This window comes from Myotis brandtii, unplaced genomic scaffold (assembly GCF_000412655.1).
Source record: "Myotis brandtii unplaced genomic scaffold, ASM41265v1 scaffold810, whole genome shotgun sequence".
NCBI lineage: Eukaryota > Metazoa > Chordata > Mammalia > Chiroptera > Vespertilionidae > Myotis > Myotis brandtii.
The window spans coordinates 1,076,467-1,095,579 of record NW_005371274.1 but is presented as its reverse complement, the minus strand read 5'-3'; the positions used below and the strand labels follow the sequence as shown (position 1 = coordinate 1,095,579).

The 19,113-nt window shown below is 35.6% G+C and overlaps 1 protein-coding gene across 1 annotated transcript in view; it reads right to left on the bottom strand.

Annotated features, from left to right (window-relative positions):
- Positions 1-243: 243 nt before the first annotated feature.
- KIF11 (kinesin family member 11) overlaps positions 244-19,113 on the bottom strand; it is a gene marked incomplete at its 5' end in the record, with an annotated part of 32,739 nt that continues 13,869 nt past the window's right edge. The window contains 10 exons of the mRNA XM_014531555.1: positions 244-1,293; positions 3,890-4,006; positions 5,276-5,427; positions 7,033-7,255; positions 9,056-9,335; positions 11,935-12,041; positions 14,040-14,198; positions 14,673-14,798; positions 17,402-17,574; positions 18,760-18,967. Coding sequence (XP_014387041.1) covers positions 1,162-1,293; positions 3,890-4,006; positions 5,276-5,427; positions 7,033-7,255; positions 9,056-9,335; positions 11,935-12,041; positions 14,040-14,198; positions 14,673-14,798; positions 17,402-17,574; positions 18,760-18,967 — 1,677 coding nt within the window. The remainder of the gene's footprint in view (positions 1,294-3,889; positions 4,007-5,275; positions 5,428-7,032; positions 7,256-9,055; positions 9,336-11,934; positions 12,042-14,039; positions 14,199-14,672; positions 14,799-17,401; positions 17,575-18,759; positions 18,968-19,113) is intronic.

The window sequence follows — 19,113 nt, the reverse complement described above, 5'->3', positions numbered from 1 at the left end:
ATTTATGAATTGTTTATTTCTTAAATTTTCCATTTAATATTTTCAGACCGTGGGTAACTGTGAATGAAACCACAGAAGCAAAACCGTGGATAAGGAGGGACTAATTAATTCCTTCTAAGTGTTCTGGTTCTTCATGTTGAAATATCTCAACTTCCAGAAATTTGGTTGCCAGATCAAAATTATCAAAGCTCTTCTAAAGATTAAGATTTCAATAGAAAAAAAAATACACATATGCATATTTTATTATATACAAAGAACAAGTTTTATCAGGTAAACAAAAGAATACAAGTTATAGTCATAATTAATAGCTTCAAAAAGCCCTTAGAACACTGTGACTTTCTGTGTAAGACACAGGCATTAAAATGGGGTCACACAGCCATTAATCAGAGATTTAGGTAGTTCTCCCATAACAGCAATCTATATTATAAAGAAGCTGGATTTTTATGAACTCTGTGGAGGCTCATGTGTGAGGCCTCATAAAGGAATTAAATGCTTGCATGTCTAGGGGGTAACAAATTAAAAAACTGAAAGGACCTTGGGTTATGTTTATTGTTGACAGTGATTTCAGAGATAACCATAAAAAGTATTAAAGATAGCAAGGTAAAATTCTGGCTATCTCATAATAAATGGATACCAATCTGGAGCTCTACAAATGGTTTATTGACAAATAAAATGGGAGAAAGTGAACTTAAGAAGGCAGGATGGCAAAGTCTAAGGAAGGAGGCAAGCAAATATAGACATAATTCAATCATAGTAAAAAAATAAAAAATAAAAAATAAAAGAAAGGAGATGGTCCTTCCCAAGACCAAGCATTGGTGATAATTACCGTTCAAGCCTAGAAGAATAGTGCAGCTCCTATATATTTGCTATTTAGTAATAGACAAAAATATTTTTCATTTGTTATAAAAGGACAATTTTATATCCAAAGCTAGAAATACACGTTTACTCAATGCAAATCCCAAATGAAACCCAACTTAATACACAGTGAACTACAGAGGAATGACAGAAAAAATGGGAACACATATTAAATTCAACTTAATTTACAATATTGCCTTGATATTTTCTATTTGTTTTTAATCTATACACAAGGCTTAAGGTTCTGGAGTTACGGGTTTTATTTTTCATTTTTATTAAAAATAAAATTTAAAACCCTAGAGTTAACTAAAGATTTATCTGGGCTCGTAGAGGTAATCTGCTCTTTGTAACAGATTGTTCAGTAGTTTCTTCTACTTTAGACCTCTCCACGGGATTAATGCCTCTGTTTTCTTTGTCTTTTCCATATGATTTTTTATGCTGTAGATTTAAGGAGATAAATTAAGTCAATACAAAGTAACATTTGATACATATTAGCTATACTCTTATTTTCAAAATTCTATGGATTATAGCAAAGAAATTAAGTGTGGAGAACTTCCAAAAAGACTCAACACAAATTTGAACTAACAATCAATCTGTCTGGCAAACAGAAATGAATGCCTGCTTCATTTTACCACCAATGGAAGGAGTGGAAAGAAATACTAATTTTCCATATGATATTCCAATGCAGTCACAGATTTTACTGTAGAATAGTGATTCTCAACAGGGAGCAATTTTTCCCCTCCTCCCCCACCCTAAGGGGACAGTTCATAATGCCTGAAGGCAATTTTGGTTGTTGAACTAGAGGTGTTATTGGCTCCTAATGGGTAGAAGCCAGAAATACTGCTAAACATAAAATACACAGCACAGAGGACCAGCCACCACAACAAAGGACTATCCAGCTCAAAATGTCAATAGTGCTGCTGTGAAGAAATCCTGGGAAAATTAAGATTTGCTATCATGCAAAAAAGGGCAATACTATTTTAAGCAGAGAATCTGATAATATGGGCTACCTTAACACATTTTTTCAAAAACTTTATTTTATCTTTTATTTAAATTTATTTCATTTGGAGATGTATATTTCATTGAAATCCTCATACTTGCTTTAAGAGATGGCTGATAGCCATAACCGGTTTGGCTCAGTGGATAGAGCGTCGGCCTGCGGACTGAAAGGTCCCGGGTTCGATTCTGGTCAAGGGCATGTACCTTGGTTGCGGGCACATCTCCACTAGGGAGTGTGCAGAAGGCAGCTGATCGATATTTCTCTCTCATCGATGTTTCTAGCTCTCTATCTCTCTCCCTTCCTCTGTGTAAAAAATCAATAAAATATATTTTTAAAAAAAAGAGATGGCTGATAATCATTGTAGATCCAGTTATCAATGCTGAGACAAATCATAAACTATTTTAGAGTTTTAAACCCAGAAAACTCACCTCCACCCCAAAAGAATGCTATCAGGGGGAAAATAATTTCTGGGCTTTAGCTAAAGGTCTAAAATCCAATTCCAAATCTTTCCCAGTACTGTAGGGACTTCCTTGCCATAGCTGAACCACTAAGCCTGGTTAAACAGTAATAATGAATGGATTTCCAAACAGTAATTAACTTCTTTTAACTCTCCCCCTTTTCTTAACTTTGTAAGATATAAGAGAGGGTTGAAAAATGGAGAGAAATATAGAGTTCCCTACTAGTAAAGAATAAAACAAAAGTAAGAATTTGGGGATGAAACTGCCTTAGGCAGACAAAGAGGAATTTAATAGAATCTGAGCAAGAAGTTTTACCATCTTAAATTAGGGATGAAGCCCGGCTGGCATGGCTCAGTGGTTGAGCGTCGACCCATGAACCAGGAGGTCAAGATTCGATTCACAGTCAGGGCACATGCCAGGTTGTGGGCTCGATCCCCTGTGGGGGGCATGCAGAAGGCAGCCAATCAATGATTCTCTCTTATCATTTATGTTTCTATCTCTCTCTTCCTCTCCTTTCCTCTCTGAAATGAATAAAAATATATTTTTTTTAAAAATTAGGGATGGAATCTTCAGACCTTGGTGAAAAGACCTGCAAGTCTATCAGAAACAGGTGTAAGTATATTAACATGTCAGAAGCAGCCCTTCAACTGTAAAACGGAGACATCCATGTCCTATGTAAGGGCATACTTCACAGACTGTCTAGGCTCATGTCTTCAAAATAGGTGAAAGGTGCTAGGCAGTTTATAGTGCCATATTCCCAAAAGGGTTTAAAAAGGGGTAAAAGACCTAGCCGGTTTGGCTCAGTGGATACAGCGTCGGCCTGCAGACTGAAGGGTTCGATTCCGGTCAAGGGCACGTACCTTGGTTAGGTTACAGGTACCGCCCCAGCCCAGCCCTGGTCAGGGCATGTGCAGGAGGCAACCAATCGATGTGTTTCTCTCACACCAATATTTCTCTTTGTCTTTCCCTCTCTCTTCCACTTTCTCTAAAAATCAATGGAAAAATTATCCTCAGGTGAGGATTAAAAATAGTAATAAAAGTAAATAAAAGGGGGTAAGAGACATTACAGGATTTAACTGCACAAGATCAAGGCACACAAGGAGCTCAGGAAACATGGGGGAATTGTTAACATGGCCAAAGCCTCAGCAGAAGAAATCACTAATATAACTCGAGAGGCCTTTGGTCTCTCAGTCTGTTAAACCTCATAGCTCTCAAAGTCTGATTATGGGCAGAGAAAGGCTCCAGGACTTCCAGGTCAAAGGTGGAGGGAAGAGGAACAACTGCTCTCAGTATCCATTCTGAGTATGTAAGAGGCAGAAAGGGACAGCTGAAGATTACCAACTGAAGATGGAGAATAAGTCAATTTTAGCCTTTATTTATCCTACAGATAACCCTTGGTACAATGATCTAATTTGTGTAAATAATTTAAATCAGAGAAATTAACAAGCCATTCCAAAGGAATGGCTGAAAATATTTTGCTGTTCGACCTACTAAGAGTAATGCCTTTATGTTGAATAGCAAATGACTGACTTATACTAGATATGGAAGAGTTATCTGATAGGATATAATCAGGTACCTGGAAAAACGGAACCCCACTACTTGAGGAACAATCCACACTAGCATTTACAGATGGCTCTTGATTTAAAGGTTCTTCAATCGTGTGCTCCAGAACTGCCTTTTCTTCATTTGAGTCCTAAAATAAGAAGCTGGGTAGGTGATTAAGTCCAAGGGCTTAAAAATCTTCCCAAAAGTAAAGGCAGTTTTCTTCTTTGAAAATAACACAATAGCTCTGGCTTGCTCAATGGTTAGAGGGTCAGCCCACCGACCAAAGGGTCACGGGTTCGATTCCCTGTCAAGGGCACGTACCTTGGTTGCAAGTTCAATCTCCGGTCCCAGTCGAGGCTCTAGCACAGTGGTTCTCAACCTTCCTAATGCCGCGACCCTTTAATACAGTTCTTCATGTTGTGGTGACCCCCAACCATAAAATTATTTTCGTTGCTACTTCATAACTGTAATTTTGCTACTGTTATGAATTGTAATGTAAATATCTGATATGCAGGATGTATTTTCATTGTTACAAATTGAACATAATTAAAGCATAGTGATTAATCACAAAAACAACATGTAATTATATATGTGTTTTCCAATGGTCTTAGGCGACCCTGTGAAAGGGTTGTTCGACCCCCAAAGGGGTCGCCACCCACAGGTTGAGAACTGCTGCTCTAGCAGGAGGCAACCAATCAATGTTTCTCCGCCCCCGCCTTCCCCTCTACTCTCTCTTAAAAAAAAAAAAAAATCAATGGAAAAAATATCCTCACTCCTCGGGTAAGGATTAAAAAACAAAAGACAAAACAACACAATATCCACTGTATAAGTTAACCCTCAACAAAATTAGTAGGAAGTTCACAAAATAATGAAAATAATCCCCAATGCTTTCATACAGAGAAGTACCTAATATAAAATGTTAAAAGTGGTATTCTCAGAATACTGGGATTATAGTTTCTTTTTATTTTCTTCTTTGTCCCTTTTTGATTTCCCAACTATTCTATAATTAGTATATTTCAGAGCAGATTGTGGAGCTTGTCTAGGTTCTAATTGCAACTCCATCCTTGTGACTTGGGACTATATAATTCTTAGTTTCCTCGCCTACAAAATGGGGACAGTACTAGCACCCACCTCACAGGGTTATTGAGAAAATTATTAACTCAGTAAATATATATGTACAGTGCTTAGAACCGTATCTGGCACATAAGCACAACATAAAAAGTAGTTATTATTATATTATCCATTAGTCTAATTATTAAAAAATGTCCAGATTAAAAGAAACATGTTTAATGGTCAGACAACTATTATGAATGAGAGATAGGGTAGGATTGAAAGGAAAAGAATAAAATTCTTCATGTGAAATCAATGACATCAAGAGTTTATGGGAGTTCTAAAATTATGATTCTTTAAATTTTACCTGACTGGTATCTTCTGGATTGTTTTCTGAACAGCTTAGCATCATTAACAGCTCAGGCTGTTTCCTTTCCAACTGATCAAGGAGCAGTTCACGTGGTTCAGTTCTCACCAGTGTTGATGGGTACAAATAATTTTTCCTCTGTGGTGTTGTACCTTTAGTAGACAACATTTAAGTGGGAAAAAATTGAAGTGTGGGATGTAAATAAGATTTTTTTTTATTAGAAATTATACTAGTCTTATCACCTGTTAGGCATATATTGCTTACAACTAATAATATTTCCTAACTTGACAACTGATCTTAAATAGACACAATTTGTTTTCAAGATTCAACCCACCCCAAAACATAAAGTTTTTACATCTCTGAGGCTGTTCAAAAGATGTGTTATAGGCTTTAAAAGGAGTCAGAATGTTCTGAGAAATGGCAGCATTTTTGGAATAAGAGTAGTTTTCCTAACATGATCACTTTGATAGGGATAATCATTTCACTATAAATTTGGTGGGAGCTAAATATTAAACAGTTAAATTTCTTTATAGTGAACTCATACTCTCATAATTTACATGAGCATTTACCTTTTGGCTTAACATTTATATTCCTAATTTTATTGAAAAAAATATTATAGGACTCTTGGGGAAAAAATACTTAGCATCAAATACTTTTATAATTGCTTTTTTAAAAAAGCTTTTAAGTATTGATTTAACATAAAATTTACTGAATTTTTAGTAAATTTCCAGGGTAGGCAACCATTACCACAATCCAATGAATAACTCAATTACTCATCCTGTGCTAAAGAGCTTGTTAAACTTTCTTCCATACTGGCTTCCCTGAATCAGTATAGCCTACACTGCCATTTGCAACCTCTGACCTCCCAAAATGGTGATCCATAAATGCCAATCTAACAGTCCATGACAAAATGAGAGATACACATAGAAAATGCAGCCCTGGCCCAATAGTTCAGGTGGTTAGAGCATCATCTCGATATGCCACGGTTGCAGGTTCAATCCTTGGTCTGGGGCACATATAAAATTTAACCAATGAACGCATAAATAAGTGGGACAACAAATAAATGTTTTTCTCTCTCTCTCTCTCTCATTCTTCAAAATAAATTTTAAAAAATAATGAAATATAAAGAGAAAATAAAAAGGAAATGCACAATGTGGTAAGCTTTGCATTTAAATAGACTTATTTAATTTTTTTAGGAGTATATGTCACCTATATCATTATATCTAACTCGAGGCCTGGTGCACAACATTCGTGCACTTGGTGGGGAAGGGGTTCCTCAGCCGGGCCTGCGCCCTTTAGCAGTCCAGGAGCTCTCAGGGGATGTCCAACTGAAAGCTTAGGCAGCTTTCAGTCGGACATCCTTAGCGCTGCTGGGGAGGCAGGAGAGGCTTCCGCCACCGCCGCTGTGCTCACTAGCCATCAGCCCAGCTTCTAGCTGAGTGGCACTCCCCCTGTGGGAGTGCACTGGCCTCCAGGGGGCAGCTCCTGCATTGAGTGTCTACCCCCTGGTGGTCAGTGCACGTCATAGCAACTGGTCATTCTGCTGTTTGGTCAATTTGCATATTATCCTTTTATTATATAGGATGCTTAGTTAAAGCTATTTTAGGGTTCTAATATTTCCATATTTGAGTTGATTACATGTGATGGTAAATTCCTATCAGGCTGTGGCAGGATCTAGTTTTCCTGAACGTGTGGCACTGTATAAGGTTGAATTCAACTTCAAAAATTTTACCAATTCTATTCCCCTCTTAAAGTACCTGTTGGGATATCCAGTTTCAGATCCTGTTGCAGAAAGCAATTAAGCTTAGTCAAACCAATTTTTATGGTTTCATTAAGTTCTAGATTTTGTGCCATTAATTTTTCTTCGTCAATATTTATCTGACCAAGAAAACTGTTACGGTGGTTCTCATTAATTTCTTTATGTCCACTTAATTTTTCAGTAATCTCTGAACTTGAAGCTTCACAACTTTGGTTTACAACCTGTAAATAATGCAAATGAGCTTTTATTATTAAAATCAAAGTTGTCGGTGTTTTATTCAATACATCTTTTCCCCTTACCTTAAAATTTTCTATAAAAAGTTTTATAAACACATGCAAAAATAGAGAATTAACACCTCTGTATTCACTACCCAGCCTCAACATTTATCAACAAATGGGGTTTTAATCAACAAGATTGGCCATTTACTCCTTTTCCCCTCAGGATTATTTTTGAAGCAGATCCTGTATCATTTCATCCATTTACTTCAGCCTATATCTGTAAGAGTGAAGAGCTTTTCAAGACCATTCTCACACCAAAAAATTTAACACTGATTTCTTTACAGCAAATGTCTAATCACTGTTCAAATTCACCAGTTATCACAAGTGTTTTTCACAACTTGTTTGTTTGAATCAGAATTTATCATATTTGGTTGATATGTCTTAAGTAGGTCCTATATAATTTGTCATCCAAACTGAAATATTTTGCAGAGTGAAAGGGCCATTCGTAATAATTTCCGTAGTACAAAAGATGTATAAAAGAGGACCAACCCAGACAAACTAGGACTTAAGCCCTCTAGTCTTCATAATCTTTTGATACAGGTTTCTCCTTCCTCATACTTTTCTCCTTGTAAAATAATTTTTGTTGTTGAAGAAACCAGGTCTTTGCTCTATTGAATATCTCAAATTCTGGATTTGGTCAATTTTATCTCTATGCAATATTTTCACGTTTGTCTGTCCTCTGTATTTTCTACAAACTAGTTAGACCCAAAAGCTTGATCTAAATTAGGTTTAATTTTTTGGCAAAAATATTTCATAGGTAGTACTGAAAGCACATAATTCCTGGTTGTATTTTTTACATTATGATTAATCAATGGGTTTGGGTGTAGTCACCAAAACATTTTTCTTCACCCATTACCCTGCTAATCCAAGACAGAATTCTTTCGAGAGAGACAGATGGATACTCAATTGTTTCTCTTTATAACCAGTTTTCAGATTAATGCATTGCTTCCCTAGCATGCTCCAAAGACCTATGAATTCATGAGTTTTAATGTATTTGATGTATTTTAATCTATTGTAGAAAACTTTTTATGCTCAAATTACACCATCTTTAAACAGAGGAGTTTCATCAGGTTAGCTCCTAAGTCTTTTTGACATAACCCCACTAATCTTTAATAGCTTCCTTATTGTTTGCTGTGACAAGATCTCTAGGCTCGTTTGGTTCATTTCCTGCTTCAAACCTAAAAACAGCTATTTCTTCATTAGCCCTGGTTCCTTTTAGTGAAAATAACTTATGTAGCTGAAAATACTTAAAATCTTTTACCTAATTCCTAAGATTATTAGTGAAATCCTGTTATTGCACAGAATGAAAAACCAAGCCAACAAAGGGCTCATGCAAGTGTTAAGTTCAAACAAACCTACAAACCTGTCAAGTATCCTCTGAGCAACCAGAACAACATCCTAAATACTTAAAGCTGTAACAGATTTGAATGTACTGAAGAAAAATAAAAGGCATATAAAAGTGGAAGGTATTAAACATCAAAAGACAGAGTGCCCTTATCTGAAGGAACTAACAAGTCCAAAAACAAGAATAGATACAGACCAGACAAGCATTAAATAATTTTGAGATCTAGGAGACATATACATGAAACAAGACCATGTATAAGTTATACCAACGAAAATATACTTTAAAATGTTGTCATTCATTATATTTTTAAATGTCTTGTTTTTAAACCAATCCTTAGCCAAGAATATTTAATTTATTGCTCTTTTCCCCAAAGTAGGTTCCAGTTACAAAGTTATTACCTCCAATAAGTTCTGAATTTCCTCTTCCCTTTTATTTAAGCCAGATAGCCACTGTTCAGAAAAGCGAAGTGCGCTTGTGTTCAGAGCCTCACATCTCTGGTCAATGTCTTGAGATGTTATTTCAAGGTTGCTATTGAGTTTATCACAGTGTTTTGCACACTCTTCAACCAATTGTGTACCTTCTTGGTTAAAATGTCTGAGTTCCTGTGATAAGCCATCAAAATCAGCACAAAACTTTGTACTGTGAGAAGTTGTTTTGCTGATTATATCCTTAGATTTCCTATAGGAAAAGAGACCAACATTGTTAAAATGGAAAACTTAGATTCAAAGGATACACAACTTGCCCAAGATCACACAGCTCACAAATGGCATATTTAAACCCGGCAGTCTGGCTCCAGAGCCCTTGTTCCTACTAGTCGTCCACGCGGGAGAAGGAATGCTTTGGCCAGTGTCTTTTCACAGCAGACTGGCATCACATCTGCTGTTAGATGTCCTTTGAAAATATCTTTTCTCATAAGGCCTTTCTCGGCTCTCCTTCAGATATGATGCTTTACTTGTACCTCTTAGAGTACTAACTATACAATTATCAAAATGAAATCTGTCCACATGTTTTATTTCTCCTACTAGATTATGTTATTTGAGGGCATCTACAGCCTCTAGTCCCTAAATGGTCCACAGTCATTGTGTTCTTACGCAGTTTTGCCTTGTTTATGACATAAATCATAAAAATTATAAACTTTATAAAATAAAAGTTAACTATAAAGCTTTTTAATAATTAAAAGAAACGATAGAAAGGGGGCGCTAATATAAGGTTGACAAGAAAAGATTTGATTTGGGGTGGTGGGCACACAGTGCAATATACAGGTCTTAGAAACCCACACCTAAAACCTCTATGTTCATTTTGACCAATGTCAATTTAATTAATAAATATTAAAAAGTAAAGAATAAAAAAATTTAAGCCCATCAAGTGTGGCTAAGTGGTTGAGCGTTGACCTATGAACCAGGTCATGGTTCGATTCCCGGTCAGGGCACATGCCTGAGTTCCTGGCTCAATCCCCAGTGGGGGGCGTGCAGGAGGCAGCTGGTCAATGATTCTCTCTCATCATTGATGTTTCTATCTCTCTCTCCCTCCCCCTTCCTCTCTGAAATCAATAATATTTTTTTAATTAAAAAATAATATTGGTGTGTGACAAACTATACACATAGCACAAACATAACCCTGACATAAAACTAACGTCAGTTAAAATATACATTTAAAATTCATGTGGCTTCCTCCTCTCAGTCAGGTTCCCTTTAATAGCCTTCAAAGTCACCACATAGCACAGGGGTGGGGAACCTTTTTTCTGCCAAAGGCCATTTGGGTATTTATAACATCATTCGCAAGCCATACAAAATTATTGAGTTAAAAATTAGCCTGCTATATTTGGTCAAACATTTAATTAACTCACCCCTAATGCCTTGGCAGAGCCAGACCAAATGATTTTGAGGGCCTTATATGGCCCGCGGGTTAGATGTTCCCCACCCCTGGCTATAGCACCACAAAATTAAACTGAGGAATGAAAGTTACCATCTATTACCACTAGATGGTACACCATGTGAGTAAACCAAGTGAGTAAGCAAGTGTGTTAAAAACCAAAGTTCAACCACAGATTTAGTGAAAATGATTGGGAAAAAAAAATGTTTCAATGGTAAACTTGGAGACTGTCAACACAAATCTATCCCCTCAAGGAATCAGAACCTAGTAGGAAGATGAAACTTATTCAGAAGTGACTGCATACTATGACGTAAATGCCGAAAGCAGGAGGTCTCAAACTTCAGTATACATAAATCTTACCTAGATTCCTGGGCCCTACGCCTGATTAATTCTTTTACATGTACACAATGCCAGGAAGATAGGAAAAATGACTTGCCTAGGCCTTAAAGAAAGTATACCGGAGTTCCCTTCCCTTCCTATTTCATCCTACTCCTAGTATTTCCTTCAAAGCTATGGAATAAGCCAGAAATCCTAAGTCTAGACACTAGGAAAACAAAGTTGGAAACACTTTCTAGATTCAGATTCAAGAAAGAAGAGTTCAGAATGGAACATGTACCAACAACAGGACTGAAAAACAGATGATGGGAGTTAGGTAGTAAGATAGGTGCTAGCCAGAATTCTACAGCAGCTCTGTTCAATAAAAATATAACGTTGAGTCACATATGCAATTAAAAAACTTGTAGAAAGCAACAAATGAACAAATAAAAACAAACAAACTCACAGACACAGACAATAGTATGGTGGTTAACAGAGAGGAGGAGGGATAGGGAGGGAGAGGTTAAAGAGAGTAAAGGGGTCCCCCAACTGAGGAACATAAATATTCTAGTCCTGAAAAAAGGAAAGTCATGAAAGACAAAAACTAAACAACTGCTCCAGATTAAAGGACACTCGAGACATGACAAATGCAATGCATGATCCTGGATTAAATCCTGGACCAGGAGGAAAATTTTTTCCTTTTCATATAAAGAACATTAGTGAGACAATTGACAAAATTTGAATTAGGTGTGCATATTAGGTAATAGCAATTATCAATATTAATTTTATGATCTAAAATAATTACACTATGGTTATATAAGAGAGTATCCTTGTTTTTAGGAAATACACATTGAAGGATTTATTGGAAAGTATGCAATTACATCTGTAATACATTCTCAGCTAATTCAGAAAAGATAGATATATACATATATTTTAGAGGGGGGAAATGAGAGGAATGAGAATAATAAAGCAAGCATAATAAAATGTTAAATGAGAAACTGGGTTGATTGTTTTTGTACTATTTGAAGCTTTTTATTCTGAAAATAATTTCAGGCAGAGAAAAGTTAAATAGAATTTTAAAACAGCTTACTGCTCTGTATTTTTTTGGACATTATGAAGTGGTTTCTGGATGTTTTCACACTTTTCCTCCAAAGCACAGAATCTCTCTCCCCAAAGATTGATTAAATGGCAAAGTTCCTGTAAGAAAAGTGTGAGGAGGGGAAAAGATTGAAATTATGACATTTGAACTTTTTTCCTACCCTGACATGAAGTATTTTTCCATAGGAGATTTATATAAATCCCTTACCAGAGATCTTTACCTCGTTCCCATAGAGGGAAGCAGTGGAGGTTGATATTAAAAGGATTTTATAGGGATTTAAAAAAAAAAATTAGCAACTATATACCTCCTAACTAATCAAATACATTATGTTTGAGAACCACTTTGACAGATACATACAGTTGCTTCTTAACTGATAACAATACTGGAAGGAAAAAGTAATGCTGATAATCGCATCAGTCAAGCAGTCCAAAATTATTAGATTTTGTTATCAATTACTAGAGCTGAAACATTTTACAGAATCTAGTTGGATGACATTAATAAAATGTCAATATAGAGTATTACCTTTGCTCATACTTGGCATCTTTAAAAACAAGCTCTTATAGGCTCACAACATGCTAAGGACTTGTAGTAAAAACCAAGGAAGAGTTGAAAAGGCACCCAGCCTTATTCACTGTTCAGACCATCTTTGAATAAGACATCAGCTGATAAAACATATCTAACACTTTGATTATGAATAAAGTCTGCCAGTATTTTTACTAGTCTCAGAGTAGAGAAAAATGCAGATATTATCAGATTTACTTATATGTAAATAGGTGTTCAGAGTTTTACATAATTGTTTTGTTAGTGCTCACTTGTAAACTTGCTTCCTTAAACAGGGAAATCAAACCATCCATGCTAAAATACTTTTCAAATCATAGGTATTTTGTTTGTTTTTAAACATTTGATTACTTGCCCTAACCGGTTTGGCTCAGTGGATAGAGTGTCGGCCTGCGGACTGAAGGGTCGCAGGTTCGATTCCGGTCAAGGGCATGTACCTTGGTTGCGGGCACATCCCCAGTGGGGGGTGTGCAGGAGGCAGCTGATCAATGTTTCTCTCTCATCAATGTTTCTAACTCTCTATCCCTCTCCCTTCCTCTCTGTAAAAAATCAATAAAATATATTTAAAAGATAAAAAAATAAAAAAAAATAAATAAACATTTGATTACTAATTTTAAACATTTCAAAACAGTTATTTATAAAGAGTTGATGTACCGCCAAAACCGGTTTGGCTCAGTGGATAGAGCGTCGGCCTGCGGACTCAAAGGTCCCAGGTTCGATTCCGGTCAAGGGCATGTACCTGGGTTGCGGGCACATCCCCAGTAGGAGATGTGCAGGAGGCAGCTGATCGATGTTCCTCTCTCATCGATGTTTCTAACTCTCTATCTCTCTCCCTTCCTCTCTGTAAAAAATCAATAAAATATATATATAAAAAAAAAATACTGCTTCATGCTTGTGAGGGCTCTTTGTTTCCTCATTAGAAAACTGGGCTAGTAATAAAGCCTGTATTTATACTGATGGGAGAAATTAAACACATAAGTTGCTCAATAAATGTTAACTGATTTTTACTAATTTCTGATAGTAATCCTTTCTCTGATAAGTTTCATTAGTATCAATTAAGAAAATGAATAATCTTATTGTAAAGTTGCTTTATTTCTTACCTAAAAATCTTGGATATGTTATTCTTCTCATTTTTTGGTGATATGGATATGAATTCCCTCTCCCTCACTTTTCCCTCTAAAAGGAATCCTTCACTACCCACTAAATTATGTCAACAGTTTTACTGACCAAAGAGTTCTGCCATGTAGTAATACCTTAGCTTAATAAAATTTAGACATTCTTTACACTAAGGAATAGTTTACATGGAGAAGATAAATCATGAATTACATTTATAATCAATTAATAAAAATTAACTGATCAATAAAAGTATTCTCAATTATTTTATATTAATTACTGTTATAAGCAATAGTGGCTTTGGTATTTTCAGGTTACTAAAATAGTTATAAAGCATTCAGATTGTCATCCACTGACAGAGATTACCAAGTTAAAGATCATAAAATTTTCTTTTTTACACTCCCCACATCACCTAAATAAAATACCTGTGAATGGGTTTTCTTTATTGTCTTTAGTTCTTCTGTTAAATTTTCACATAGCTTCTGTGATTCATCCAAGGAAGAAATTGTATTTTCTTGTAGTTCATGTAGATGGTCACACAGTGTACTGAGAAAGCCATCCATTTCCTTTTTCTGATCTTCTATCTTTGAAGAAAGATAATTAATTACTTTCTTAAATTAAAAGTTATTTTTTTAATACATACAAAATAGAAAAGGTAGAAAACATTATGTGAAGTCCCTTTTTCTCTCCAGCTTCTAGAACCCCAGTCCCAATCCCACCTGAGATGATAGCTACCATTTTTAAATACTTCCAGACATTTTATGTATAACTAGGCATATATGCATACATGTATAGATGCATTATCTTCCTCAACCACCATATGATAGCATGCTATATGTTACTTTGCAAACTTAAACATTTATCTTTATCATTCCCTCTAATTTTTCTTAGCCATCATTCTGCTGACTACATCAATGGCAGAGAGTATCTTATCTCCTCCCTCCTCTAGATTCCTTCTCAGAACCCATGGATTTTACATGTAAATCTCCAGGTGTGATTTCAGATAGTTTTTTTCTTAAACAACAATTTGATTTGGAGATAACAACAACATTTATTACCTTATTAGCCACTGTCAGTGAAGTCTTGAAAATATGCTTTAGTTGACTATTGATTTTCAGTATAGCCAACACAGTGGGGGATAAAATTGTTTCCAGTGAACTTAGAAGGTCAGTCTTAAGTACATTCTGGTTTTAAAAATAAAAACAAACAAGTCTTAAAAAGAAAAATAATATTTTCGCTTCCATAAATCTAGTTAAATGTCTTAAATACTTTGTTAACTAAACACACACATACTAAAACCCTAAGTGTCCATTTTCTATTCTTTAGAGCCTATTTGTTCCCAGAGCTTATATTCTGCATAAGTCACTTAATCCTGCCTATAGTAATTAAGAAAATGACAACTTACCATACAACAGATTCCTAACAGTCTAAATGTAAAGAAAGTCAGAAGAATTCAGAAGAGGGGGAAATGATGGTCATTTGATAAAATTTCAGTATTACAAGTACAGTTTAACAAAATAAATTTCAAGTAATTTAGGTTCTTAGTCATGAAGGCTAAAATCAAATAGCTTTCAAATCAATAAAGAAAGAAAAAAATTAAGAACTAAAAGAGTAAAAAAAAAAAAAAGTAGGCTTTGGGCTGGAGGTATTTAACTTTGAAGACCTTGAGATTTATATCCTACTATATCTGAAGAACTTGTCAGGTTCTTGTTCTTGTCAAGGCATTTGGGAAGTTGAAAATGTAGTGTACATTGACAGTTTTACAAAAAGAAAAAAAATATTCTGACGTAAGCTCCTTTCACTAGGACAAGGGTGAGACACTGTAACAGAAATTATTAGGCCCAGCCAGCGTGGCTCAGTGATTGAGCATCGACCTATGACCAGGAGTTCACGGTTCGATTCCTTCAGAGCATATGCCCAGGTTGTGGGCTCGATCCCCAGTGGGGAGCATGCAGGAGGCAGCCGATCAATGATTCTCTCTCATTGATGTTTCTATCTCTCTTTCACTCTTCCTTCCTCTCTGAAATCAATAAAAAAAATAAAAATAATTTATTAGTAAATACTTAAAAAGCTACTGGTATTCCTTGGGAAAGAACTATCATTCTAATTTCAACTTATTCTGTGTGAGCAGCAGTCATCTCTGACTCAAGCAATGCTTATGACTTGGTTTATAACATGGTAGAAGAATTAATAAATACAGATGATCACTTAGTAAATGAATCAATTTCTAAAAATTAAATATTGCCCAGCCAGTGTGGCTCAGTGGTTGAGCTTTGACCTATGAACCAGAAGGTCACAGTTTGATTCCGTCAGGGCACATGCCTGGGTTACAGGATCAATCCCCAGTGGGGGGGCATGCAGGAGGCAGCTGATAAATGATTCTCTCTCATCATTGATGTTTCTATCCCCCTCTCCCTTCCTCTCTGAAATCAATAAAAGAATATATATATATTTAAAAATAACTAAGTATTGCCCTAACCGGTTTGGCTCAGTGGATAGAGTGTCGGCCTGAGAACTGAAAGGTCGCAGGTTCGATTCTAGTCAAGGGCATGTACCTTGGTTGCGGGCACATCCCCAGTAGGGGGTATGCAGGAGGCAGCTGATCAATGTTTCTCATCGATGTTTCTAACTCTCTATCCTTCTCCCTTCCTCTCTGTAAAAAGTCAATAAAATATATTTTTAAAAAAATAACTAAGTATTAATAGTATCTTTTAACTTTGTCAAGCTTGGGTGATTAAAGAAATGTATCAAAAATGTCATACAAGATCTGAATCTAGGCAGAATGTCAGCTAACATTTGTAGCATCTACTTGGATCATGTTCAACAAATATTATTTAACTCAAAAAGAGAGGCAGAGAGCCTACACAAAGAAGAAAACAAAGTAAATGATATGGCCAAGGACTTCCTAGATAAATCATATAACTACAAAATAAAAGAGTATAATACAAATCAGGTATGGAGGAGGCAATATTAAGTATAATTAGATTAGTGGCTTCTATAGAACTATGAAAAACAGCCTTACAATTATAGCCTAGAAGGGCTTGATCATACCGATCTGACCTCACAAATTATTTTATGTGTTTCTAGAATTCTATCTTCTAAGTTATTTTTCTTGCACATATTTCTGTATTAATGTAGTTTTTAAATTAACCACTTAATATCTCCTTCTGATTAAGTCAATGTTACATCAGCAGGATGATTCCAGGACCCAGGAGAAAAATAATTTACTATTTCTGAGCTAGGTGGCAGGCCATGGGTCCCCTGAATTCATCTGTAGCTAAACCTACCCTTTTGAGTTATTAGAAGGGATAATGTTGCAAGATATAAGTGAAACAAGTGTCAAAGGTAATTATATGCATTTGGAAAGTATTCTTTCTGGGAAAGAAAAACAGTGGAGAGATTTGTCTTTAAAATATAAACCTACTCTCTCTCTCTTTTTTTTTTAATATATATTTTATTGATTTTTTACAGAGAGGCAGGGAGAGGGATAGAGAGTTAGAAACATCGATGAGAGAGAAACATCGATCAGCTGCCTCCTGCACACTCCCTACTGGGGATGTGCCTGCAACCAAGGTACATGCCCTTGACCGGAATTGAACCTGGGACCCTTCAGTCCGCAGGCCGACGCTCTATCCACTGAGCCAAACCGGATAGGGCTAAACCTACTCTCTTAAAGTGATATGTTTATCACTGCGTCAAGTAAAGCTAAGATGAAAGAATAGTTAACATTGTTTTTGAGGACTTAGCAAACGTAACCCTTCAAATATACTTTAAAATATTTACTAACAAGCAATGTCTGAAGTACAGTTTTACTTTCTTCTGCTAATGACTGTTCTTCTAATAACATATTAGAAATCTGAGAAACATGTTTAGACACATTTTCTGGAACAGATGAGAGAGATCCAAGTGCTGTTGTAGTAATGGTGTCTAATGCAAAAACACTGGAAGACAGCAGGTTACCTGTAACCAAAAAAAAAAAAAAATGTGAACTTTAGCATTAACATATTTAAATACAGTTTGAACCACCCCAAAGAGATTGGCAAAATTATATCTCTGTTGTGGAAATTCATCATAACAAATAAACTTAACATAACTGTCTTACTATATAAGCAAGGAAACATTTTAAATATAAATTATATTTGTTCTACAGTATTCTATAAACAGTTGACAAATCTGTAGTCTATCAGACCCATAACTATAACTTACAGTAAACAAAGAACTAGAACACTCTAAAATCAATCTCTAACTAAAAGTAATATACAGTATTACAGTAGGTAAAAGAGGTTATAGAAGAAAAGATAAACTAGAAATCAATAAACAAAATCTATAGCATTTGGCTTAAAATGACTAGACTCTAGGTGATTTAAACAATTTTTACATTTCTGCATCTCCCAAATTTTCTATAATGAGGATAATACTTCTATAATAAATAAACTAATACTTAGGAGGTTCACACACACACCCCCCATGAAGATAACAACAATGGTTTGGTTTAAAATGATACATATACATATTCTGACAATACAGCAAACATTCAAGATGAATGTTCTCAAAAGAAAAAAGATGCAAAATGTTTATGTACAGAAAATTTCGAAAAACTCAAGAAATTTAACAGCAGTGTCTATAGAGAATGGGACAGGGTCAGGGTTAAAGGGACTTTTACTTCTAAAGTTTATACACTTAGTTATTGTTTAATAAACATGTTATTCTATAGAAAACAGGAAAAAAACAACCCAAGTAAGATTTGTTTTCATTTGAAGGCAGTGAAAGTATTAATCTCTAGTCTGAACATAGTGTGTGCACTGGAAGAACTAGTGACACTGTCACCTGATTTTTTTTTTTTTAATATATTTCTTTATTGGTTTCAGAGAGGAAGGGAGAGGGAGAGAGAGATAGAAACATCAATGATGAGAGAGAATCATTGATCGGCTGCCTCCTGCATGCACCCCACGGGAGATTGAGCCAGTAACTCAGGCATGTGCCCTTGGCCGGAATCAAACCTGGGACCCTTCAGTCCGCAGGCTGATGTTCTATCCACTGAGCCAAGCCGGCTAGGGCCTGATTTTTTTTATATTAAACTACCTTTTTTGAAATTAGTCTCCCACTAAACACACAATTAGAATCATTAGAAATGCTTAAACTTACCAAACAAGGTCTTGTGAACTCCCAGCATGGTCTTTTGTTTTGAACTGCCATCCCTTATTAATTCTTTCATATTATTAAACAGGCTATTCAGATTTTTGCCAAAAATATCCTGAGCTTCTGCATTGTGCTCATCAACTGCCTTCTTACGATCCAGTTTGGAATGGAGACCAGATACATCTTTTGTAGTTTCTTCAACTGTGTCAAGCAACTATATATTATTTTTAAAAAATAAATGTTGATAAGATGGATATGACAAAAGTCGTCTACGAAAGTATCTGTGCTACATAAGGATTGTTCCTATTAAGAACTTGAAAGTTTTATATATTGCATCAGAAGAAATTTTTAAACTCATGC